The sequence below is a fragment of the Neovison vison genome, chromosome 8, assembly GCF_020171115.1.
Source record: "Neovison vison isolate M4711 chromosome 8, ASM_NN_V1, whole genome shotgun sequence".
Classification (NCBI taxonomy): domain Eukaryota; kingdom Metazoa; phylum Chordata; class Mammalia; order Carnivora; family Mustelidae; genus Neogale; species Neogale vison.
The window spans coordinates 78,127,695-78,154,655 of record NC_058098.1 but is presented as its reverse complement, the minus strand read 5'-3'; the positions used below and the strand labels follow the sequence as shown (position 1 = coordinate 78,154,655).

General features: G+C 32.8%; 1 protein-coding gene across 4 annotated transcripts in view; it reads left to right on the top strand.

The window, feature by feature from the left end:
* Window positions 1–26,961, top strand: part of CCDC88A (coiled-coil domain containing 88A) — a 126,109-nt gene that overhangs the window by 25,831 nt on the left and 73,317 nt on the right. For 3 of the 4 annotated variants that reach the window (XM_044263984.1, XM_044263983.1, XM_044263981.1), the window contains exons 3-7: window positions 5,946–6,054; window positions 16,507–16,576; window positions 18,980–19,038; window positions 25,041–25,124; window positions 26,680–26,820. In XM_044263984.1, coding sequence (XP_044119919.1) covers window positions 5,946–6,054; window positions 16,507–16,576; window positions 18,980–19,038; window positions 25,041–25,124; window positions 26,680–26,820 — 463 coding nt within the window. The remainder of the gene's footprint in view (window positions 1–5,945; window positions 6,055–16,506; window positions 16,577–18,979; window positions 19,039–25,040; window positions 25,125–26,679; window positions 26,821–26,961) is intronic. The other variant, XM_044263982.1, reaches the window with a different exon arrangement.

The window sequence follows — 26,961 nt, the reverse complement described above, 5'->3', positions numbered from 1 at the left end:
ACCCATTCAGATATTGAATAAAGAATAGGAGGGAACTTAACTTGAAAGAAGGTGTATATCAAAAAATTACAGCAAACGTGTTACATAAAGGGTGAATATTAAAAGCCATTTTATTAAATTTGAGAACAAGATAAGGACAGCCCTTATCTTCATTATTTGTTGATGCAGTAAGTAAAGAAATAGAAATGAGGTGTCAGATTGGAGAAGAGGAGATAATTGTTATTTGCTGTTGATAAAAGCATTCTTTATACTGGAAAACCAAGAAAATGAGCTAAATAAATAAAATTGGAAGGTGGTTAATCACAAGTGAAATCTACAATAGCTACAGTTTTCCTGTTATACACTGTATTGTGACAAAATACATAATATAATAGAAAAATTAATTTCTCCAACAAAAACACAGATAAAAAATTATTTAGAAATATGAGATCTTTGTGGGGAAATTAAAAATTTTACCAATGCAAATATCAGTCTTTTCAAATAATTATTATTAATAAGATCCTAATATTTCTCAATCAGGTTTTTCCTAGAACCTTATAAAGAGCCTAAATTCAGAGAAAAGAACAGTAATCAGGACAATTTAAAAACAAAAGAGAGGGGCCTGCACTAGTTGAATTATGATAATAATAAACCTATAGTAATGTTAAAAAGTTCTTAAAGACAGGAATAGAAAATTGGGCTAATGGAACACAACAGACTCCAAAAGTAGGCCCACACTTCATGGGGATCTAATATATCGTAGAGATCAATGAGAAATAAGGTCTTTAGTAATTGGTGTTAGGAAAATTGATTATCAATTTGGAAAAACTACAAATTATATTCAAGACAACCTCCAAAAGCACCCACAAACAACCTATGAGAATAAGAAAGTTCAGCAAGGTTTCCAAAGATAAGAGGAATACACAAAAATTGATAGCACTCATATATTAGTAATAACTTATTAGTAAAAATATTTTTAAAATATTACATTCATTCTAATGGTAAAAACTAGGAGGCATTTAATAAGCATATATGTAATAATTCTTGCCAGAGAAAACTATAAATTAGTTTTGAAGAGCTTCATGATGGATGTGACTCCAAAAGCCCAGGCAACAAAAGCAAAATTAGACAAATGGATTGCATCAAAGTAAAAATTTATGCACAGTAAAAGAAACAACAAAATGAAAAGATAATCTACAATTTTTTATCAAAGTAATTATAGTAATAGACTATGATCCATTGAATATTATAGGGAATCATGAGTATGTATTGTTACAAATAAATAAATCGATCAGATTATTGACGTTACTAAGTATGTCTTCACAAAATAATAATGACAAAAGAAAACTATCATGGAGGAAATTGGCAGTTACCAGTTTAATGAAGTGATAAAAAGGAGTGTCATCAGTAATGAGACAAAATGAAATTATGCACCATCTCTTAGGAGATGAGCACAATATCTCTTCTGTGTTTTTGCTGTTAAAGATACATAACCTGAACTTCATTATGAGTCAGACACAGTCTAATTACTTAAGCTCAAGTGAAGGACATTCTATGAATAACTGGTTTAAACTTTTTAAATGCCTAGATCATGAAATTCAAGGAAAGACAGAAGCTGTTCCAAACTGAAAGAAAGTAAAGATGAAAATTCAGACTACTGAATGACAAGTGTGATTCTGAATTAGATCCTTTTCTTATAAAGGATATCCATTCAGTATCTGGGAAATACAGACTTAAATGGGTTCTAAAGATTGGATGATAGAAAAATATTATTGTTAATTTACTGATTTTAATAATTGTATGTGTAGAACATAAGCACCAAAATTTGGGGAGGGGGGTTATTGGATATCAGGACAACAACTTACTCTCAAGAGGTTTGGAAAAAAGTCTACTTGTCCGTGCAACTTTTCTGTAAGTTTGATATTGCCCCATAAATCACTTAAACTCCATTCTTTTCAGCTGGTTTATGTTTTTCCCCCTCTGTTTTAGATTTTTTTTTTTGTTATGTCTTCAAGTTCACTAATCTTTTGTTAAACAGTTTCCTATCTACTGTTAAGCCCATACAGTGAATTTATAATTTCAGATATGTAATTTTTAGCTTTAGAAGTTCCATTTGGGTTTTTTTTTTTAAGTTCCCTTTTCTCCTCACATAATACTCATGTTTTCTTTTAAGTCCTTTACTGTATAGTTGGCCCTTAAATAACAGGTTTGAACTGCATGGATCCACTTACACAGAGATATTTGTAATAACTACAGTACAGTACTATAAATATATTTTTCTCTTATTTTCTTAATTTTTTCTCTCTAGTTTACTTTGTTATAAGAATGCATTATAGAGGGCACGGCTTGCATGGAGCACTGGGTGTGGTGAAAAAATAATAATGTTTTTCTGAAAATAAATAAATTGGAGAAAAAAAAGAAAAGAATGCAGTATATATACATATAAAAATAAGTATCAGTAGACTTTATATTATTGGTAAGACTCTGAGCAACAGTAAGCTATTAGTAACAGTAAGCTATTAGTAGTTAAGTTTTGGGAAAATCAAAACTTCTTTGTAGATTTCTGGCTGTGCAAGTGGTCAGCACTTCTAATCCCTTGTCATTCAAGGGGTCGCTATATTTATAATGCCTTCTTTTTTTGTGGTTATATTTAACTTTATGTTTCAGTTTTATTGTGCTTTTTTTCCCAAGTGTTCTTTTTTTTTTTCCAATTTATTTATTTTCAGAAAAACAGTATTCATTATTTTTTCACCACACCCAGTATAATGGCTTTTTATAAGTTCTTGTCTGCTCTTCCCATGATCTCTTTCATTTCTGGGTCTGTTTCTTTTGACTTTGCATTTTTCTTTCCTGGTCACAAATCACTTTTTTTTTCACCCCCCTTCTTTATATGTCTAGTAATTTTTGATTTTATAGTGGACATTTTGGTTATTACATTATGATGTGTCTGGGTCTTATCCTCTCAGGAGTGATGAATTTTGTTTTGGCATGTTGTCAAGTTGCTTGTAATTAACTTGATCCTTTGAAGGCTTATTTTTAAAGCTTTTTGGGGGAGGTTCTGAGATAGTTTTTACTCAACTGCTAGATTATTCCTACTTCTAAGATAATTTTCTGAGGTTTCTTTACTAAATGCTCTGGGTGTTTGTAAAGGTCTCTTTTACACTCTGGCTGGTCATAACTTGAATATCTTTTTGTACTTTGTGAGCTTCTGTTGTTATTTAGCTTAGAGCATTTCTGTGGTTGTCCTCTTCTCAGCTTTGTAGAATTTAGGGGTACATATGCCCAACTTAGTATTTAGCTAAAATCTTCACTGCATATAGTTGGAGCTCTCTTATATATTAGGATAGTTTCCTATCTCTAGTATTCTTTTCTGAAAATTTTAGTTACTTCAGTTTCCTTGAACTCTAAGTTTTGGGTACTTAAGTTCAGTGAGGCTTGGGCTACCCCTCCCAATACCTCATTCTGGAAAATGCCTCATTGCTTCACTAAAGAGAACCTTTTGAAGGATTATAACATTACATTACCTGCTGTCCAAAGTCTGAAACTGTTACTTCACATTTTGTACAGCTTTCTAGCTCTTTATGGCAAGAGGGCAAATTTGATGCTAGCTATTCCTACTTGATTGTATTACTTTGGTTGTATTATTTTCTCATTCAGTGTTGTGAGCAATCTCACTGAATATGGCTGAACTGATGCAGTGTTGGGGATTGACTGTGTGAGTTCGGTCACATGACAAAGGATCAATATGTTGGGAATTCTGGCAAAAGAATAGTTGAAGTAAAGCAATAATTCTCAGAGTATGGTTTGAGGATCCTCGCAGGGTTCCATAGGGTCTTTCTACTTCTAAGTACATATCCTGGTAAGGCTAAATTTTCTTCATGTACATGAACCAAAATAACGCAAACAATAGATGAATGCAGAAACAAAGATGAGCAAGCCTGTTTTTCAAGTTTAAACTAGATATTAAAGTGATGTGTAAAAATAGTAAAACAATGCTACTCTTCTCACTAATCTTTTTACTTTGATATTTTTAAACATGTAATTTATTATTTTTAAAAATGAGTTAATAAGTAAATAGCTGTGAAATCTCAGTTTTAAATTCTGTTACAATAAATACAGCCACAAAAATAAAAGTTTGGGGCCTAAAAGTTTGAGAATTTTTAAAATAAAGCACCATATAGTCTGATCTGTCTGGGGAAGGAACTGAAGGCATCAGGGGTATAAAGTATAAAGGAGTATAAAGGCATTAGGTAAAAAAGGGAAGGGTTAAGGAATGAGAGGTTCTATTGAGTTCCTCTTCTCTATTGTATAAGTATCAATTTCTTTACTTCTCTACATTCTTGTGTGGAGGTGTAGAAGTTAAAGTCATAATCAGGAGACAGTACTGTGTCCCAACAACTACTGAGATTTTTGCTTTATGATACTATGCGTTCAGCCATGTCCTTGGCCATGTCCTTCTCCAGCCTGGCCACTTTCCCCTAGTGTGGAACTAGCTCGTACATGTCTATGTTCTGTCATCAACATCCCTTCTGTTCTAGTGCTACCACTTGTACTTGGATTTCATGTTCTTCTTAAAAAGAACATAAATGAGTATTTGTCCTGGTTTATTATCAAATGTTTTCAACGTCCATTTGTATGTTGAAAATGGCAGGATCTCATTTGTCATGGCTGAATAATAACTCTAATACATGTGTATAAATATATATGGTATGTATCTCACATCTTTTTTTGTGCATTTATCTGTTGATAGATGGTTGTTTCTCTGAGTTCGCTATTGTAAATAATATTGCAGTGAATTGCAGGTATCTTTGAGATCCTGGTTTCACTTCTTTTGGCTTATATATTGTGAAATTGCGTTGCTGGATCATATGGTAGCTCTGTTTTTAATTTTTTGATGAATCTCTACAGTGGTTGCAACAAATTACATTCCTAATAATAGTGCAGAAGAGTTCCTTTTCTCCACATCCTTGCCAACATTTGTTATCTCTTATGTTTTTGATGTTTTGCTGTTGCTCTTTTAACAGATGTGAGGGTAATGAATTTGATTTGCGTTGTTTTTTGATTAGTGATGTTAAGTACCTTTTCATGTACCTATTGGCCATTTGTAGGTCTTTTTTTAGAAAAATATTCAGTTCCTCTGCCCATTTTAAAATTAGTTTGATTTTTGCTGTCAAGTTGTATGAGTTTTTTATATATTTTGGGTATTAACCCTTTATCAGATATATGATTTGAAAATATTTTCTCCCATTCCATAGGTTGCCTTTTCATTTTGTTGATGGTTTTCTTGGCTGTGCAGAAGCTTTTTAGTTTTATGTAGTTAACACTCATTTTTTTTCTTTTTGTTTATATTGCCTTTGTTTTTGGTGTCATTGAATTTCACATTCTTAACCATGGTCTGTTTTTCCTCAGTTTCTGCTACCTCAGAATCATTCAACCATTTGCTTTCATTGAATCTGTAAAGTTTACCCAAGATTAAAGTATTAACCCATGTTATAACTGCATTCTTTAATTCCTGTGTGACAGTGCCTGCTCAAATATAGTCCCCATTATTCAGTGAGAAGATAGAGCATTTCTTAGTTATTAGCTCATATTTTACATTCTTGATTTACATTCTTGATTTAAATAGATTTATTTTGGGCGATGGAAATAAATATATTCAAAGGAAGTAGGAGGTTATTCATCCCAGGAAGGTAGAGAAACAAAATGAGAATGAAGAGCAGTATCTGACTTAAGTTTCAAATTTACTTTGCCATTGTCCTAAAAATATCAAATGCATTTATATTAATTAGAAGCATAGAACACATGTCAAAAAATAATCTTCATTTTGGTTTGTCTCTTTAATGCATGTGGACATGCAATTTTTTAAAGAAAAAATGTATTTTATGGTTCTTTTCAGTCATCTGTAGGGTGATAGGTATATTTCAATATAATTTTAGTTTAAAACATCTTTTTTAAATTTCTTACAGTAATCCTAAATCGGAGAGTCAGAGAGTAAATAAAAAAGTCAACAATGATGCCTCACTTAGAATTCATAATCTTTCCATTTTGGTGAGACAGATAAAATTTTATTACCAGGTAAGTGATCCTTTTTAAAAAATTTATTTAGTATTTTAATAAATGCCTGTGTATTCACATTTTTCTGTAATAACAAAAGGTGAGTATCATCAACTAACATATACTAAATGCTTATTATGGGTCAGATACTGGTTTATTTGCTGGAGGTAGAGCAGTATTGATATAATTTATTTCTTATGTAATATTAAAGATACAAGCAAGCACTTGAAAATTACGTAATTTTAAAAAATAATTATTCTATTTTATGAACTTTTAAAACCAGTTCACACTTTCTGAGAGCTTTAATAATGCAACAATTTATTAAGCTACTTGAATTATGTCTTTGAAACATACACATTTTATGGTGAGCACTCTGGACTCTGAAACACACTTTTTATTGTCCCTTTTAAAACAAATTGGATGCATATTTCAGAGTTTAAGTATGAGCATTCTTCAGGCTATCACTATACCTCTAGGAATCACTATAGCTGCATCACACAAATTTTGGTATGTTGTATTTTTTTTAATGTTTATTTTTGTGTATTTTCTCATTTTTGTTGTGGTTTCTTATTCCACTTGAGTTATTTAAAAGAAGTATTTTTCAAGCAGACTTCTTTTGGTTTTTATTTTTGGTTAAAGAATATGGTTTGTATGATGCTAATTTTTTGACAATTGTTAATAATTACTGGCTTGGCCTATTATGTCTTCACTTTTTATTAAGATTTGATCTGCACTTCAAAAAGATAGGTACTGTCCAGTTGTTTGGGTACAGAGTCAGAGCAAACATGTTTGTTAATTGCATTTTTCAACCTTCTGTGGCCTGTTTAATTTTCTCTTGATCTCTCACTTACTCAGAAAGGTAAAGTTGGATTCTCCCATGATGGTAGATTTGTCAAGTTTGCCTTTATCCGCTTGAGAGCTATGTGACTAAATGCAAATGAGTTTTGAATTTTTTAATTATTATGGAAAATTATATCATTTATAAGTACTTGTTTCCACATATTTTTTTCTAATGGTTTAAATCTTTTTCACCCTCCTTCTGTTTTTTTAAAGGCCACTCTCAAAATTATGCATTCCATTTTTACGATAGCAAAGGCCAAAATTAATATCTTTAATCTTATGTAATAGCACGATGATCTTAGAATACTTTAATTCCAGTTCTCCTTTATGATTTTTTAAGCCCTTCTTGTCTTTTTTGTTCTTTTTTAAAAACCCCATAAATTAGATATTAAAATTACTGTTAAATAAATAGAATCAGTGTTCCTTTAGATCAAGCTATGTATTTTCCTCTCCCCTGCTCCATAATTTTCTTTCGTATCTCGGAATTGTCTTTGGTATCATTTTCTTATGAAGTTTATCCTTCAAATGTTTATTTAGAGAGGGCTTTTTGAAGGTAAAATTTCTGTGTTTAGTTGTCTGAGAATGCCTTTATTTCACCCTTGTTCTTGAAAGATAGTTTTATTGGGAATGCAGTTCTTTGTTAACAATTATTTTTCTCTCAGTGTTTTGCAGACTTTATTCTCCTCTCTTGGGATTCCTTTTTATTCTGGAGAAGTCAGCCATAAGTCTAATTTTTGTTCTTAGGTTAAACTGTCCTTTTTCTCTCTTGATTGCTAATACTCTCTTCTGAAATCTCTTTCCTATTCTGTTTTTCAGATATTACTATTACATGTTTATTAGACTTTCTCATTCTATCCCCCATGTTTGTTAAACTTTCTTTTACCTTATCAGTCTTGTGCTGCATTCTGAGTATTTTTTTGAGGTCTGTCTCTCCAGTTTGCTAATTTGCCTCTCTTATGTGTCAGATCTTCTGTTTAACCCACTGATTAACTTTTGACTCAGTAATTATATCTTTCTTTCTTTTTTTTTTTTAAAGATTTTATTTATTTATTTGACAGAGATCTCAAGTAGGCAGAGAGGCAGACAGAGAGGGGGGGAAGCAGGCTCCCTGCTGAGCAGAGAGCCCGATGTGGGGTTCGATCCCAGGACCCTGAGACTGTGACCTGAGCTGAAGGCAGAGGCTTAACCCTCTGAGCCACCCATGCGCCCCTATATCTTTCTTTTGGAGAAGGTCTGTTTGATTCTTTTTATCTTTGCTTTTTCGTTTTATTATTCTTTTAATTCTGTTATTTCTTTAGAAATTAAAACTCTTTGTTTTTGTTTTTGTTTTTGTTTTTGTTTTATGCCTGATAATTCCAAAATCTGAAGTCAGATCTGTGGTGATCTGATTATACTTTTTGTTTTTAGCTTGCTATTTCTCATGGTTGTGGTAGTAGCAGTGGCAGTGGTGTGTGTGTGTGTGTGTGTGTGTGTGTTTTGACCTTATTTTGGGTGGGAGGGGATTTATCTGTGGGAATACTATTGTGTCTGGGCCAAGGATGTATTGCTCCAGAGAGGATTTGTTTCTTTTGTGCAACCAGCCCAGAACCACTTTATTTTAAGTAGCTCCATATTATTTTAGAAGCGATACTTGTATACTATAGAAATGTAGAAAAAATGAGAAAATACAAACATAGTTCCAGTGCCTGGAGATTATCACTATTAGCATCTGAATATATGTGTTTCTGAATCTCTTTCTCTGCATTTATAGGTAGGTATATTATGTATTTATGTGTTTGTATTTTTTTCTGAGCTGGTAGTACATTATTGCAAATCCTTAGGGAAATAACCTTCCTTAGTCTCTACCAAAGACCAAGAAAAACATCTTCTTTCTTGTCTTCCTTTGTAGGGTTCAGTTTTTTTTTTCTTTTTTATCTTTTAACTGAGGATTATCTTTTTATTTATTTATTTTTTTAGTTCAGTCATTTGAAAATATTTTTTAAAAATTATCCAGGATTTTTGGATTCCTTCCTTCCTTTCTAATATCTAATACTCCTTGTTGCCAGAAATAAGTCTATGCTAGACTTTTTATAAACTTTTTATATTACTTGCCAGTATTCCAGCTGTCATCTTCCTCAAGTTGATTTGAGTAAATAAGACTTCTATTTTGTCTTTTAATCTTGTTTCATATCAGTATTTTTAGATTTGAAACAAATGAGTAAATTAAGTGATACGGTGACTTATTTTGATAGTCATCAATTTTGTTCTTACTAAAACAATGCTAGATTTTTGGTTTCATATTATCTTTAGGGAGATGGAGGTTTGCCTTGAAAATTTCGGTGAGATACCTTGGAGGGCAAAAGGATTTCTGCATCAGAATCTTAAATCAGTTGTCAGTGCAACCTAATTTTGTATTGTATACTATTACTTTTTTTTTTAAACAGCTTTCCTGAGATACATTTCATATACTGTATAATTAGCTCCTCTAAAATTTCCAATTCAGTGGTTTTTAGTATATTTAGACAGTTGTGCTGGCATCAGTACAACCAGTTTTAGAATAATTTTGTCACCCTCCAAAAAAAACCCTGTTACTCCTATTTTCCCTACCCCGCACACACACACACACCACCACCACACTACCACTACCTCAGTGTTAGGCAATTGCTAAAATTTATTTTTGTCTTCATAGATTTGCCCCTTCTAGACATTTCTTAAAAAATGGTATTGTATACTTTGTGGTCTTTTGTTACTGACTTCTCTTACCTGCATACTGATTTCAAGGTTCATTCATGTTGTAACATGTAGTACTATTTTTTATGAAACTACTGTTGTCTTGTTTTTTTGTCTTCCTCCTGCCTAAAGCCAGGTGTTGAAATTACCTTTTATTAATCATGTTAATCTAATGATGCTGTAGTCATCAAAAAATTTGGGGAGGAGCAAATTGTGAAATCCATCAGTTCAACATTTTCGATAAGTGGTTCTCAATGGAGGGTGTTTTTATCCCCTTGGGGACATTTGGCAGTGATGAGAAACATTTTCACACACAGGAATACTACTGGTATAAAGTGGGTAGAAGCCAGGAAAGCAGCTTAGTATTCTCTGATGCATGGCACAGTTTCCTAAGAAAGGAATCATCCAGTCCAAAATGTTAATAGTGCCAAAACTGAGAAGTCTAAATGCTTATAATGCCAGGTGATTTTAGTAATAACATTTTTGACTTGTGTTGAGTTATCACCATTTTTTAAACACATCTGTAAATATTTCATTAACATTTGCTGGGTGACCAGTTATACCCTTTTCTTTTCATTAATGGAAGTTTGAATACCAGTGGACCACCTTAGCGCTAGAAGTGATTGAGTATCTTAACATTTTGTCACTATTGTTTCAAATATTTAAAACATAAAATATTCTGAAGGTTGAAATTCTCCATGTATCAATTCCTTGTGTTTTTCCTTTAGTACCAGTTTACAAAACCATTTCTGCCATCAACCCAGTGTTTCATATTCTTAGATAAAATGTTTCCGAGACACTTCTTTTTTTATTATTTTATTTATTTATTTGATAGAGAAACAGAGAGAGAGGGAACATAAGCCATAAGCAGGTGGAGTGAGAGAGGGAGAAGCCTTCCTGCAGAGCAGGGAGCCCAAAGCAGAGCTTGATCCCAGGACCCTGGGCCAAAGGCAGATGCTTAACAACTGAGCCACCCAGATACCCCACACTCCCTGCATCTGTCAAGACACTTCTGAAGTATCTTCAGGAATAAATCAACTGTCTTATTTACACAGTTACTTGACATACTAAATCTTTTCCCTCATATATGTGAACCAAGACACTCCTAGCCTTGTTTATTATAAGACAGATTTCAAGTTAAGGTCTAAATCAGTGCAGTTCTTGTCACCTGTTAAATTACCTATCTGTTGAAAAGATCAGACTTTTCTCCCAAATTTATTTAAACTATTAAAAATATGTTTTATATATCATACACTCCTCAGAAAAAGTACTGAGGTAAAATATTTTAGCACATTATGGTGGTTCTGATTCACAAAAGGAAAGTGAATTTGGGTGGATTAAAATTCACAAGTCTGTGTCTTGGTAAGAATTAGGGTCATCTTGCAGAAATGATTTCTAGGGAGAAAAAAAAAGTGACAGATAACCTTGAGATGATTGTGAGTGGAAGGAATTATTTTATCTTTTCAGTAAGTGTCCATATTCTTCCTTTTTTTCATTTTATTGATTTAGAACATGTAAAAGCTCAGTAAAAATTGTAATGTCATGCAGTTTCCCTCTGTTCTGCTACTTGTAAATTGAATGCCAGGGCATTGGGGCTACAGTGGTGAACACAACAAACCATGTCCCTGTTCTTACAGAACTTATGGTTATATTAGAGGGAGAATAGATGATTAAATAACTATATAAATAATTTTGATTGTGATAAATAAGAACAATGAAGGAGTAATGTACGAGGTCTTGAGAAAAATAACTGGTTAAGATGAGATTAAGTGAAGTTGATTGGATATACTTGTTCATGTTTAAGTGGCAGCTCAGACCTTTTCAGATAATCACTTGATCCATATACAGCAAGCATTTCTTTTTGTCTTGCCAATAAATACTGGAAATTTTTCAAGTCAGAAGTAAGGAAGTTATAGCTATTATGTAAAACTACCTAGTCTCTGATTTTTTAAAGTTATTTTTATTCCTGTGAATGAAAGTTAGTGAATTTGATTACCAGAGACACAATTTACAAGTAAAAATCTTAGTCCATTTTTAGAATTCTGTCAGCAGCTAGTGATTGCCTTGACTACTCTGGCTGCAGTTTATTTATTTATTTATTAAGATTTTATTTATTTATTTGACAGAGATCACAAGTAGGCAGAGAGGCAGGCAGAGAGAGGGGGGGAAGCAGGCTCCCTGCTGAGCAGAGAGCCTAATGCAGGGCTCAATCCCAGGACCCTGGGATTGTGACCTGAGCTGAAGGCAGAGGCTTTAACCCACTGAGCCACCCAGGCATTCCTGGCTACAGTTTAAATAAGTACTAAAAGAAGTAAGATGGTTTTTCAACCACCATTAAAATAATAAGCTGAATCATTTGAGGCTCAGAAAGAAAAGAACACTTTACTATTAGGAAATTTAAATTTATTAGGACATTTTTTGCATGGTTGATGTCATTAATATTAAAAACAGAATGGTCTTATACCATTAATCTGGTTGGCAGAGAAAACTGGTACTTTTTAAAGATTTTTGTTTAACATCTGTTATAAGCAACATGTGGATTATTAAAATTAGTAAAACCTAGTAGCCAAAGAAATGGACCTTTTGTTTTATATACAATGCTTTATTTTCCATCATATTTTTGACACTTTGGTCAGATGTTCTTTCTTTTTAATGCTATTCATTTACCTTTTTCTATAGACTAAAATATAAAATAAGTCAATTTTTTTTTTTTTTTTTTTTAAAGAGAGAGGGAGTTGGGGGTTACGGAAGTAGAGGGAGAGAGAGAATCTTAAGCGGGCTTCTTATCCAGCAATCCAGCACCGAGCCCGATGTAGGGCTCTGTCTTATAACGCTGAGATCATAACCTGAGCCGAAATCAAGAGTCAGACACTTAACTGACTGAGCCACGCATGTGCCCCTTTAATGCTTTTCACTAGTAACACAGATAAAAGGACAAACACAAATATTATGATAAATGTAATTATGTTTGAATTTTTAAAATAGGTTGTAAGAGTCCTAAAGAAGACACTCTTATATTTTAGAAATCTTTGAAACTTATATTTAGTACTATAGTAATGTGCAGTTTTAGTAACAGCATTTTGTTTAGTGTGTGACTCAAGAAAGAGAGATGAGCCTAGACCTTGGCCGGAAATGTTTAACTTGTTACAGTGCAGGTAGTTTATGGATAACTTAGAGGAAGTCTGGCACAAACATGAAATAGTCTTTCTTGCAGTGCTTTGGCAACTGAACTTTAATTCACAGAAACTTGTATATCAGGAAAAAAATTTGTTAGATGATCAACTAATACAGTTAATATACCATTTTTTAATAGAAAAGTTATAAGAAGTCAACAAAAAGTAATGGGAATAATATTACTTGTATCTATCAGAGCACCTCTGCTGTTATTTTCCTATTAACATAATTTCTGCCAGTTCTTTCTTGTTTGGTATTTTTCTTTTTATTACTTATTGCTGTTCTCCAGATCTTTCTAGATTGTTTTCACATGAAGATAGAATTTCTCCCTGTTCCTGTGAAACTTCATTTAAATGGTCCTAAAAATTCTCAGATTCTCTGTATTTGCATACTTGTGTGGCTTTAAAAATTGCAACCTTCTTATCTCTACCTCCAGTAATCTTTTCATTCCATGCTTTATTATTTTTATACTTAGCATGGATCATCAAAACCATTTATTTACTTTTTTTCGCTCTACCCCCACTAAAATGTAAATTCCATGAGAACATGGATTTTTGTTCATTGCTTTATTTCCAGTGTAGTACAATGCCTGGCAAATTATAAACACACAGTAAGTACGTACAGAATGAATAGTTTCCCTGATTTTTAAAAAATTTTGTTTATTTATTTGAGAGAGAGAGAAAGCACACAAGTTAGGGGGTGGGATGGATGCAGGCAGAAGGAGAAGCTCCAGCTGAGCCAGGAGCCTGGTGTGGGCTATGATCCCAGGACCCTGGGATTCTTGACCTGAGCCGAAGGCAGACGCTTAACTAACTGAGCCACTCAGAGTTCCAGCCCTGATTTTCTTATAACTTTCTTGGCTCTTTCAGTTGTATTGATAAAATTCTTTCTCCATATATTTTTTTTTTAAGATTTTATTTATTTATTTGACAGAGAGAGATCACAAGTAGGCAGAGAGGCAGGCAGAGAGAGAGAGGAGGAAGCATGCTCCCTGCTGAGCAGAGAGCCCGATGCGGGACTCCATCCCAGGACCCTGAGATCATGACCTGAGCCGAAGGCAGCAGCCCAACCCACTGAGCCACCCAGGCGCCCTCTCCATACATTTTTTATACGTTTCTTATCACTTTTCTAACAAAGTATCTTTACTAGTTCATATGCATATATATTATCATCTTTAACCCTTCAATTTATTAGTTCCTCCTACTTAAGGTTATATTTATCTTGGGCTCAAAATGTATTATTTTTCCATTTCTTTAGCACCTTAAGTATAAGCATCTTTAGAACTAGGTGAAGTCTGGGAAATCTGAGGATATATAATAGAGCTTTAGCAATAGCCATCAGGTTTTTTTTAGCCTCTGGTATTTTTTATGTCATCTATATTTTCAGTGTTACTTGTTAGATTAGAATAGGGAAATAGGAAATTTTACAAAAATGTAACCAGAATCCTCTGAAGAACCCACAGAATTAAATAGAGGTTGTAAAATAATTTTTTAAAATTTGTGTAGTTTTTAGCTGCCTTGTCTAATATTAGTACTTTTAGACATAAAAACTTAATGCTTAGAAATAAAGTAAAAGTAGAGTAGGAAAGTAGATTTTCTCCTATTAACTAATATTTCATAAACTTTTTTTAAAAAAACTATACTTTTGTTTTATTTTTTACCCTTCCCAACAAAATTCACATACATGGTAAGTCATGGAACCTTCATTTAAGCCTAGGCATTTGGACTGGCCTCCTCCAGAGTATGCTATGCTAGGTATCAGATTCTATTATACTAAGGTACATTTTTAGATACATGGAGATAATTTTAAATTTAGCAGTTTCCTGTAGCAGTTGTGTCATCCAAATATAATAGAATTTCACAGTGTATAAGTGAAACACATAAGGTCATTGATGATACCATATGGTTAAAAAAATCTATGAGATTGCATTTGTCTTTTGCAAAGAGACTGAGTTAGCATTGAGGCATGGAGTAACAGAGTAGGCAGAGAATGGGGAGCCAACTGAGGAAAAGAGTAGAGGAACAAGGTAGTGACCATATTGAAGATTACTGTTCACCTGGACAGCTTCATTGTAACAGTGTATCAACATAGAATGTTACATGGTAAATCAATATAATGAATTGCCTTGAAAAGTTGGTGTTTTCTAGTATGATTTATCAGTTTTCACTCATGTTATTTCAAAATAGGTATAAATGAGAATTAATCCTTTATCCTGAAGTTGAAATAAAGCTTTTTTCTAATAATTCAGGATCTCTTAAAATTTAATGCCTCCTTTTATGATGCTGAATTTGAATGTTCTTTGTTCTGACTTAGACTATTCGCTAAATGGGATAGAGACAAAATAGTGATTGCTTTTTTTATACATCTCTTACTTATGGTTTTGTTTACATATGTACAATGATAGTCCTGATAATTTTGCTTCAAGGCAAGGAAATTAAAAATTAGAATTAGAAATTTATTCCCTTAAGTTATTTAGCTGTTGTTTACCTGCTTGCTAATAGCATATTCTGTCTTGAGATAACTTGCTTTGAACTGGAAAATTCATTTATTAAAAAACCAGACTTGGTCTCACTCAGTCTTTGGAGTAAATGATTTTAGCGGTTTTTGACACTTACTCTTAATTACTTATTTAATCAGATACACATGCCTTATTTAATCAGATACACATGCAGAGTATATACTTTTTCTTTAAATGTATGCACGTTTTTGGTAATAGTTTTTTAAAGGGCTAGTAAATATAACACTGAAGAAAATGTTTTGGAACTTTCTCATACATATGTATAAAGAGTTAAAGATAAAAGATTAATTCTAATGAGCCTCTGGTACATGTCACATACTGCTTATGGGAAAATGCTTTTTTAAAGATTTTATTTGAGAGAGAGCATGAGCATGAGCGCAAGCAGGGCAGAGGGAGAGGGAGAAACAGATTCCTCACTGAGCAGGGGAGGGAGAAGCAGAATCCCCAATGTTGGGCTTGATCCCAGGACCCTGGGACCATGACCTGAGCTGAGGGCAGATGCTTAACCAGAATCCCCAATGTTGGGCTTGATCCCAGGACCCTGGGACCATGACCTGAGCTGAGGGCAGATGCTTAACCAACTGAGCTACCCAGTTGCTTCTATTTTGTAAGTAATAGATATGTTATTAAGTATAGCTGACCTTATAATTTTTGTTACCCTGGTGTCTTTTTTTTTTTTTTTGGCATTTGTTTTCTTTGGTTTATTTATTTTTATTTTTTTAAATTTTTATTATGTTCAATTAGCCAACATATAATACATCATTGGTTTTTTGACGTAGTGTTCAATGATTGATTAGTTATGTACAACACCCAGTGCTTATCACATTGGGTGCCATCCATAATACCCATCATGTGGTTGCCCCATTTCCCCATGCCCCTCCCCTCTCCAACGATCTGTTTGTTTCCTGGAGTCCAGAGTCTCTCATGATTTGTCTTACTCTTTGATTTCTTCCCATTCAGTTTTTCCTTCCTTCCCCTGTGGTCCTCTGAGCTATTCCTTATATTCCACATGAGTGAAACCATAAGTCTTTTTAAGACCTTGGATAACTTTTTTCATCTTTTTTTTTTTAATTTTAATTTTTCAGTGTTCCAAGATTCATTGTTTATGCAAAAGCTTTTTAATTGCATTGTAGCATATCTACAGAGAAGTGCACAAATGGTAAGTTATAGCTTGTTGATAATTATCTAGTCAGCATTACCCATATAACAACATTTGGGATATCTTTTTACAGGAGACTTTGCAGCAGTTGATCATGATGTCATTGCCAAATGTCTTAATCATTGGCAAAAATCCTTTTTCTGGTAAGTATTAAAATTGGCATAATGTAATAATAGTCCTTTGTGTAATACTGTAATGTTTATCAAGATCTTGCCTATGTATATGAATACAATAGGTTTTTCATGACTTTATTGAAAGTCAGAGGTGATACTCCATTTTGTAGAGAGAAAATAAACGGAATATTTATAATATGTAGATGAGATCTACATACTACAGATGTGCATTTTAGGTTAAGTGCAGTGTTTTTTCATCTCTACCAAATCGATACCTTTCTGTAATGGTTTTTAGTGTCTCATTATAAACAAGTATAGAAGATAATGTGGGTATAAGATTAAAGGAAAGAAGTGATTTTGAAGTAATTTCTAGGTTTGTATTCATATATCTGCTATCTTTCATTGCTAGAACTACTAAGATTTTATTGATTGATGTTTAGGTTATATGAAACTACTTCTAAATGGAAAGATGAGAAGCAGCTTTCTTATATCATTTAAATTATTTTCTTCAGAAGTTTCTGCCTTTTGCCTGATTTTAAATGTGACCTGTTCAGAGTTTTTATTTTTAAACAATTAAGGAAATTAGTAGCCACTAACCAGTTCAACAATGGACTTTTTCTTTTAGGCTACCCTTAACTCAAATCCTAAGTATATCTTCTCCAGACTTCACCCCCCATTCTCATTCAAAACAAACAAAAATAAAGTCAAAATAAAAACGAAAATCAAGCAGCTCTTGGGCGCCTGGGTGGCTCAGAGGGTTAAGCCTCTACCTTCGGCTCAGGTCATGATCTCAGGGTCCTGGGATCGAGTCCCACATCGGGCTCTCTGTTCAGCGGGGAGCCTGCTTCCTCCTCTCTCTCTCTCTGCCTGCCTCTCTATCTGCTTGTGATCTCTGTCTGTCAAATAAATAAATAAAATCTTTGAGAAGAAGAAAAAAAAAAAAAAAAGAAAATCAAGCAGCTCTTATTCCTGAGGAAATTACCACTTAGATGAAGTGAATTAGGAGTTTAGATAGTTTTTAGACATATTCTGGAATATTTGATTATATAAATTAAAAAATGAAAACAAATTTTAATATGTAGAATGGAATTATTTTCAGTTTTACATGCATTTAATGATTACCTACCAAATTATAGAAATTGAGGATATAAAGAAAATGGTCTGTACCCTGGAGGATCTTGTGTTTTGGTGAGAGATACACAGATGACTAGGAAATCCTGTAATAATTAGTACAAAATAGAACTATGTAAAAGTATTAGGCATATAAAATATGGGGTAATTATTCTTTTTTTAAAATATTTTATTTATTTGACAGATAGAGATCACAAGTAGGCAGAGAGGCAGGCAGAGAGAGAGGGGGAGGCAGACTCCCTGCTGATCAGAGAGCCCGATGTGGGGCTCGATTCCAGGACCCTGAGATCATGACCTGATTCGAAGGCAGAGGCTTAACCCACTGAGCCACCCAGGAGCCCCGGCGGGGGGTACGGGGGACGGTAATTATTCTTAAAGTTGGCAGATTCATGGAGGCTGGGGACCATTGACGGGTGGTTGCCAGGAAAGGCTACACTGAAATTGTTAGAGCTGTGCCTAGGATTGTTATTAGTAAGTAGTTAACTAGAGGGAATAAAGACAAGCAAAGAGTGACAGAAGTGAAGACAGAGGAGTGTGGATGTATATATATTTGTGGAAGGGTGATTAGCATGGCTAAGAAAGTAAGTTGTTTCCTGGAGAGTAGGAGGGAAGGTTTGAAAATACGGAATTTGTCATAGACAGTTGCCCTGATGGTGAAATTTAGCCCAAAGAAATGACTTTTTTTTTTCTCAGCTGAATATTTTGAGAAATTCTGAATTGAGTATTATTCAACAGCCAATATACTATCCAGTTCCGTTACAGATCATTAACTTTATCCAGCTTATTATATACATTCATTTTATCAGCTTTGCTGTATTTAAAGTTTTGATCCTCATAAGCCTACACAGTGGAAAGCCATTTAAATTTTACAGATAGATGAATCATATAAGATTAGTGTTTTAGAAAGAAAACGATAATAGGCCTAAGAGAAGCAAGGCCTATTAGGAACCATTTGGTTGAATTTGTGGCATGTTCCCATATCAGCAGTTCATTTGGTTTACTGCTGTGATATAATCATTTATGGAAAACTAGAGTATTTATGTAGTTAGCATACTTTATTGCATAGAGTCTTGAAGGCCATTTTATCTGTGCTGCAACCCTTCAAAACGGACATCCTTGACCATTTCTTCTGCTATTACCACATTGTGCATACAGAGCTGCTCTTTTGACTTCTTTGCTCTACTTGCATACATAATCGTTGGGTCAAGTTGTGAATATTACCTTTAGAAGGAATTCTTCCAATGTAAGAAAGAGAGTTGAACTAAAGTAAAATGTAGTACTTAGCAATCGTTTTTATTGCAGAACAAGGCACTGAAGAAGTTAAAAAGTTGCTTTTACTTTTACTGGGTTGTGCAGTTCAGGTAAGTTAAAATATTTTTTCATATTTTGATTTTAATAACTTTTTTATTTTTTTTTCAGGCTCTAGTTTCTGAAAGCCTTAAAGAGTGGTTTGGTTTTCAAAGTCTGTTAGGAACTTTTAAGTAACTATGACCTTCTAAGGAGATTTTGAAGGAAAACACTCTGTCATTTTATTTCAGACTGCACTTATATTATCAGATAGTTGTATTATTTAAAAATTTTATATATATATATATATATATATATATATATATATATATATATATATATTTATTTTGAGGCTTTTACCAGCCTCAAATTTTTCAATTTTCCTTAGAGGTACTCTTAAAAACTTCTTGCAAAACATCCTTATGACTAATGTGTGCATGTTTGTATGTTACAGAAGGGAGGATTAACAACAAAGAGAAGTAAAAATTATGAAAAATGTTATCCAGGAGTATGGATTATTATTATATTGCCCTTTTGATGAGTGATTATAATAATAATAGCAGCATTTATTTATTGAATTCCCACTTTGTGTCAGTTATGATTCTTATGTAGGTTTTCTTTTCTCTTTTTTCACATAAAAAGATTGGTGTTTAGATGGTATGACATTTAAGTTACCCAAATTAAGACACTTGTAAGAGTCGGAATGGGTACTGTTAACAATTACAGAGGAACTGCATGTGTAAACTGGGACTGTCTCTGACAAACCAGGATGATTGCTCTAGATTCATATTGCCAACAGGCCAAAGAGTTAAGTTTAAATTCTGGTCTGACTTCAAAACCTATTTTTCTATGTTGATTTTTCCTTTAATTCGCCATGTTTTGGATAAGTGATTACAGTGTTAAACTACTTTAGTTATTTGTGGAATGAATTTATTTGTGAATAAATAAATATTGTGGCCATGAGTAATTTTTTACGTATATATGCCAGAAATTATAATTCCAAGAGAGTGTGGCTTTTAGAGCTAACTGCTCGGTAGCTATGGACTTACACAATGCATGTTATTAAAGTTTCATGCTCTGTAATATACAGTTGTTTACTTCATAATTGATTGAAAGTTCAGTAAATAGAGTGTTTGTGGTCATTGCTGTTCTAATTTGGTCATCTGATCCTAAATTAGAAACACAGTCCTTAATTATTTACAGCCTTGAATACTGTATTTGCTTTTAAAAATACCTCTATTAGTGGATGTTATGTAAATGTAAGTAACATAGTGACAGCATAAATTTGGTTGTAAATTCTGGTTAATATTTGGTTGTTATTTCTGGTTACTTAAATTGACAGTGGGAATGGAGCAGAACTAAGAACTTTCTATGAACAGTTAAGGGAAAGCCTAAAATATTAAAGAAGTAATCATTATTACCACCTGTAAAAGCAACAACAAAAAAACCTTATAAAATCTAAACTGCTCACCCTTACCCTATTTGCTGTAACTGTAGTATCCCATATTTAAAATAGAATTTAGATTTCATCCTCTCGGTATTTGGGAGCCACTGATGCTAACGACATCAAATGTGTAACAGAATCTCTGGTCAGCCTTTAACTCTCTGTATGAACAATTAGAAACCTTTGTTGATACTGAAGAACTAAAAGGTACTTCAGGACAAAACCAATCAGCTAACAAGTATTGTTTGAATAATTTCTGGAATGTCATGTCTATTACAGAAAATCTGTCCTTGTGTAATTCAACAGGTTAAAATGTCTAATGTTTAATATAATATGTAAGTGGCATAAATAATGTTTTTCCACATCAAGATTAGTTTTATCTGTTATACTTGTGATTTGTAGGTAGAAATAGTAAGTTAAAGTTGCTGGTATGATACTAAAGTCCAGGAATTTAGTGGGCTGCAAACTTTAAAAGATACTATATTCATGAAAAGAAATAGAAATGGAAGGAAGCATAAGGAAATTGGGAAAAAAAATTGTTTCTTTTGAAGAAGAAAGTATGAAATTCTTAAGGGGAAGTAGCATTCAAAACAGTAAATTAGTCACTATCCAAAGATCTTAACTCACAGAATAAATTTATAATTAAGGCTTTTTTATCCTTGGTTATACATAAATCCACAGGAATAACTTTGAATACAAAGAAAACTATTTCAATGCCAGGGCTTAGATATTTCCATTATTGACAAATTAAACCAGTCCAGTTCCACCAGAATCTTTTTTTAGTGAATAACACATCTTCTGAACCAGTTCTGAGCATCAGCTAAAATTTTTATGGGCATACAGCTGTGCATCCCAGCCATGAGATAGTTGAGAGATTCTCAAGCAAAATCATCCTACACAGAAGGAAAAATATTTGCAGTATATGTTGTTTACCAGTATTTTTCTTTGCAGCCCATGTGAAATTCAGCAGATCTTAGTTTTATATTAGTACTGACTATTCAGTATCCAAAAATATTATTTATTTTGGGCTTTCGCAAGGTTGCATAGTGTTGAAAGTAACTGTGTCAGGTGTGATTGAAATTAAAATTTGACCTTTATGTGTGCCCTCACAAGCAATTCTAACACTAGTATTTGATTTAGAAAGCTATTTTTGAACTTGGTCAGCTTGAGGGCTACAGCCTGTTGTTTTCCTACCAGTTATCTGTAAAGCATCCTAAAAATTAACATTTTAGAACATTAATTATCTCATTACATTTTGGGGAAATGAAGCAATACATAGCTTCTAGCTGAGGCAATTTTTTTCAGTTTTTTTTTCTGAGAATACATGAAAATAGCAAATGTAGCTTAGTATAGAGGGAATTTTTTGCTGATACTGTTTTTTATTTTTTTTAGTCAGGGAAAAATTTATACATAACGTAAAAGTCAATATTTTACTAAATTTTTAAGAGTACAGTTCATTAGCATTAAATACATTCACATTGTTTTGCAACCATCACCACTACCCATTGCAGAACTTTTCTCATCTTCCAAAACTGAAACTTTATACCTATTAAACAGTAATTTCCTATATCTCTTTTACCCTTAGCCCCTGGCAACCACCATTCTTCACTTCTGTCTATGAATTTCACTACTCCAGGACCTAAGTGGAATCATTCAGTATTTGTCCTTTTATAATTGACTTATTTCACTTAGCATAATGTCTTTAAGGTTCATCCATGTTTTAGCATGTGTCAGAGTATCCTAATTTATAAAACTAAATAATATTCCACTGTATGTATATACTACATTTTATTCATTGATGGACACTTGGGTTGCTTCCACTTTTTGCCTATTGTGAATAATACTGTTGTAAACTTAGGTATAGAGATGGCTCTTTGAGTCTCTGCTTTCAGTTCTCTTGCTGTCTCTACAGAAGAACTGCTGGATCATATTTGGTAGTTCTATTTTCAACTTTCTTAAGACCTACCATACTGTTTTCCATAGTTTCTGTACCATTTTACATTTCCATCAACAGTACACAGGGTTCCAATTTCTCCACAACCTCACCAACATTTATTACTTTCTATTTTGGGGGTGAGGGGAAAGCCATTCTTTAAAGAGGGAATTTTAGTTTTTCCATTTTTATTTTTTTATATGGCATATTTTTGTTTTACTTTTGATAGAATTATGGTCTATTCAGTCATTGGTGTTTTATTTTTATTGAAAAAACTATAATGTATTCCTCATTTTATTGTTTTCTTGTTCAGTGGTTTGTTTTGGGTATTCTTTCCTTTATTTTAGTATAGTTTATCTTCATAATCCTGTCTTTTTTAATAAGAGAAAGCACTGAGAATACCAAGTGAAAATGTGAGGAATTTGAGGAGTTTAAGAGCTTAAATTCTGGTGAAAGATGTATAACTTCAGGGTTAAAGCAATTCTTCCTCCAGTCCTCAACTTCCTACCCAAATAATTTCTCTCTCTCTCTCTCTCTCTTTCTTTTTCTTTGTCTTTCTTTTTTTCTTTCTTTCCTTATTTTTTGTGATTAATTTATTTGAAAGAAAGCGAGAGAACAGGGGAAGGGCAGAAGGAGAAGGGCAAGAACCTTAAGCAGTCTCTGCTGAGCAGGGAGCCCAGCACAGACCTTAATCCTAGGGCTCAACCCCGAGATCCTGACCTGAGCCTAAATCAAGAGTCAGAGGCTTAACCAATTAAGCCACCTACGTGCTCCACCCCCACGCCCATAACTTTTCTGCACTTTTCTTGGAATATCTGTAATCTGCTAACTTAGATATCGGTTGCTATAAAAGAGTTAGAAAGAACTTTAGTGCCCACAACATATTAAGAACTTTATATAAAGATAAAAGAGAACTTCATTTTAGGTGGAAAAAATTTGCCGATGATTATCTAGTCTTCACGAGAGTCTTCATATATGGAAGTAAAGCTATCTATATGTCTGTTTTTAAACACCAGATTTCTTTATGCTCTAGAATGGGGCTGTCAATACAGTAGCCATTGTAAGCCACATGAGGCTAAATTAAAATTAATTACTATTAAATAAAATGAAGATTTCATTTTCTCAGTTGCACTAGCTACATTTTGTGTTTAGTAGCCATATATAGCTAATGATTGGCTATAGGGCTTAGAGAACGGAAGTATATGTGTTAAGTTTAAACTGAAGGCAGACAAAGATATGGCAGTTGAATTGGGAGACCTTTCCACTGAATCACAGTCATCGTAACCCTGCTATTTTATCTGTTCTTTGTCTGGAAAACTATAGGCCAACATCTTTGGAAGCAATAAATTTAAAAATTGGGCACACCATACCTAAAAAGTTAATTATGCTACAAAAGTACTATCAGAAAGTGATTCTTAATTATTCTCACTAGACCTGTCAAATATTATTTACAGATTAAAAAATTCTTGTTTTTAAATTGATTAATTTTCATCTCATCCCCTAAAACTCGATTTCCTACTCACAGCTAGAAATTGTACATTCTTAGTAATTTAATTTTAAATATTATTATATCTTTCTAATAATTTTAACAGGGCATAAAAGTATTTGCACAGATGGGAATGTGTTAAGTTAAATTGTAGACAATGGAAATAGAATGTTACAATTTGAGATAATAAATATGTAGAGTATAAAGCAGAACCTTGCTAAGTTTTTAATGATCAAAGAACCAATTTTTCTCTTTGTGAGTATATTCTCTTCACTAGTAGTTGGATAATTGGCCCAGGAGATGCAACTAAGCTAGACAAGGCAGTGCTGTCTATTTTGTATGCACTTTTCATTTGGTAGCTCCAAGAGTACAGTTAAACCAGCAGTTGGATTGCAGTTTAAGAGATGTAGATGGGAGGTAGAGATATTAAGATGCATGTTAAACTGTTATTTAGTACTGACTGGAAAGAAGATTAGGTTTATATCATAATATTCTGAATTTATATAAAGATTTTATAAAGTTATACAATAAAGAATTGCTGCCTTTATTCCACTCAGTACATGTGTACTTGTATATACTCTTGAATTTTGCCCCTGGTAACTTTATGTTATGGTAGAAACAAATCAAATATTTATAATACCTTATAAATGTTGAACTGGGCTTCAAAAGTAGGTTTCTTTTATTAAGATTGATAGGATGAAGATGTGAGAATGGATTGTAAGCTTGAAGTAAAAATTGCTTACAATTTTTTTTTTTCCTAAGAAGAAAGGCTGTTTTGTTTGATGATAGCCAAAGACTGACTGAGCTTTTTGGCTGTATTCCGAATTCTACCACTGACTCACTGTGTTTTTTGGCAAGTAACTTATCCTCCCTGAAACAAGTTCTTGATTCTTTACTTTTCTGTTTGTAAAGTTAGCATAATAATATTGTACTGACCTCAGATGGGTTGTGTAATGGTTTCCCGCTTTAGAACTTTACAACATAAAAATAGTATGAGTTTTCAGTGCTGTGCTTTTTAAATAAATATTTCTAAATTGTTATCTTTTCTTTAGGTAAGTATATTAGACCATTTAAATGCAAAACAAACAAAACCTTCATTGTACTGTTCAAAACAGAGCCAAGTTTTTTGGCCTGATGAGTTTTTGGTTATTTACAACATACTAAGGACTGTAGCCCATAAAACATGAGTGACCATTTTATTAATTTCTTTTAGTGTCAGAAAAAAGAAGAATTTATTGAAAGAATTCAAAGTTTAGATTTTGATACAAAAGCAGCAGTTGCGGCACACATTCAAGAGGTAATAACCTATACATAGTTTTTATATACTAATACCAATTTTTATGAAGCTTGTGGTGTGTTTATATCTCCCCAAATACTTGAAGTCTTAGGACAAGCAAGAACAAATCAAGGTCAGATACAGATGAACCCTGCTGTTAGACAAGTTATTGTCTTCTCTTTAGAGATAAATGAATCCTCATGGCACAGTGCAAACTACCGTGTACTGTTGCTTTTATCCATAGATATGTTAGGTAGAAGGTGTTTAAGGAATGAAGTGTATGTCTTTGTTAGCACAGAATGAACAGTATTGTAAACGGAAGCAGCAGAAACTGGATCACTGCCTGTAATTCAAAACTAAAGTGAAAGGTCAGATGATAACCTTAGTACTAATTCATTCCAGTGATTTCCTTTTGAATGGACACAGTATAATTTTTATTAAAGATATTACTTGAATTATAACACATTAGTGATTTCTAACATCTTATAAAAACTTAAGTCTAGGACATATTGTGCAATATTTAGTAATTAAAATAACAGATGGGTTTTAAAAGCTGCTATTTCTGCATCTATCTAGTCTTGCGCTTTTAATCTTACACACATAACAAGACTTTTTAGAACTAGATCATGTTATAATTTACATGTTGATTAGAAAGAGAACTGAGGAAAGGGAGAGAATTTTTAAATAGCAAAAATTGTTAGTGTTTAAAATAGTCTCTATTTGAATAACCTGTGTTGTGTATATCATCTTTCCTTTGTGTTAGTATTCATGGAGTCCAACAGTCTTGTCTGTAATACTGTTGTCAACAATAAGCAGATACTTATTGTAAGCAGGACTCCACAAGATACGGGGGTTTTGGTAGTTTCCCCTTATATACGTTTGTTTGTTTGTTTATGCTCTCTCTGTGGTTTGTATTTTATTTTGAATAAATGCTAAATATTACAAGTTACTAAATTTGCCATTCATCATTCTTGAAAGTATTATTTTTGCAGTTTCTTGTAAAATTTAAAGCAGAATATCAGAATCACAGTGAGAAAAGAAAAGCAAGAAATAAGTATTTCATTTATGTAACTTTTCCATTCTTTTAAAAATCTTTATGTTAGTAGTCCTTTTCTCCTAAGGTTCTGTGGTAGTGTCGTCTTCAGACTCTATAAAAATGTAGCTTTTCAAGTATACAAGTGCAGTAACACATATCCTACAGGATTTAAAAACTTTTGCTTTTGAATCAAGCACAATAAATTTAGTCTTACCTAAAGAAAAGTTCAAAAGTTCAACTGATTTTGTTAAAATAGTTGTCAAACATATCAACATTTAATGCCTGAATGAAATGTTTTACTTTTTAGTTGACAGGAAGATAAATAGAAATTTATTTATAGTTTATACTTAGTAAAAATAATTCTTATTATTAGCCTTTTCATCATTCATTGATTTCAAGTGTTCTTTAGGATCAGATTTGCTTCTCATATTCTTATGATAAAAGGATATATAATTTTGAGCTAATATTGTACTAAAATGAAATCAGTTTTTAAGTATTAGCTATTCTAAAACATTGTTTATTTTGGTTGCTTTGCTAAAGGTAACCCATAATCAGGAAAATGTGTTTGATCTGCAATGGATGGAAGTGACTGATATGTCTCAAGAGGAAATAGAACCACTCTTGAAAAATATGGCATTACATCTAAAAAGACTTATAGATGAGAGAGATGAACATTCAGAGGTTTGTAAATTTCCTTTAGTATATTGTGAAAGTTTGCTTTCCAAAAGTGATTTCAGAGGGTTTTCAAAATTGATACTTTGTTTCTTAGGGACAGGTAATAAAGTACTTTATGTCTGTTTTTTTGTGCAGCACAGGAACCAA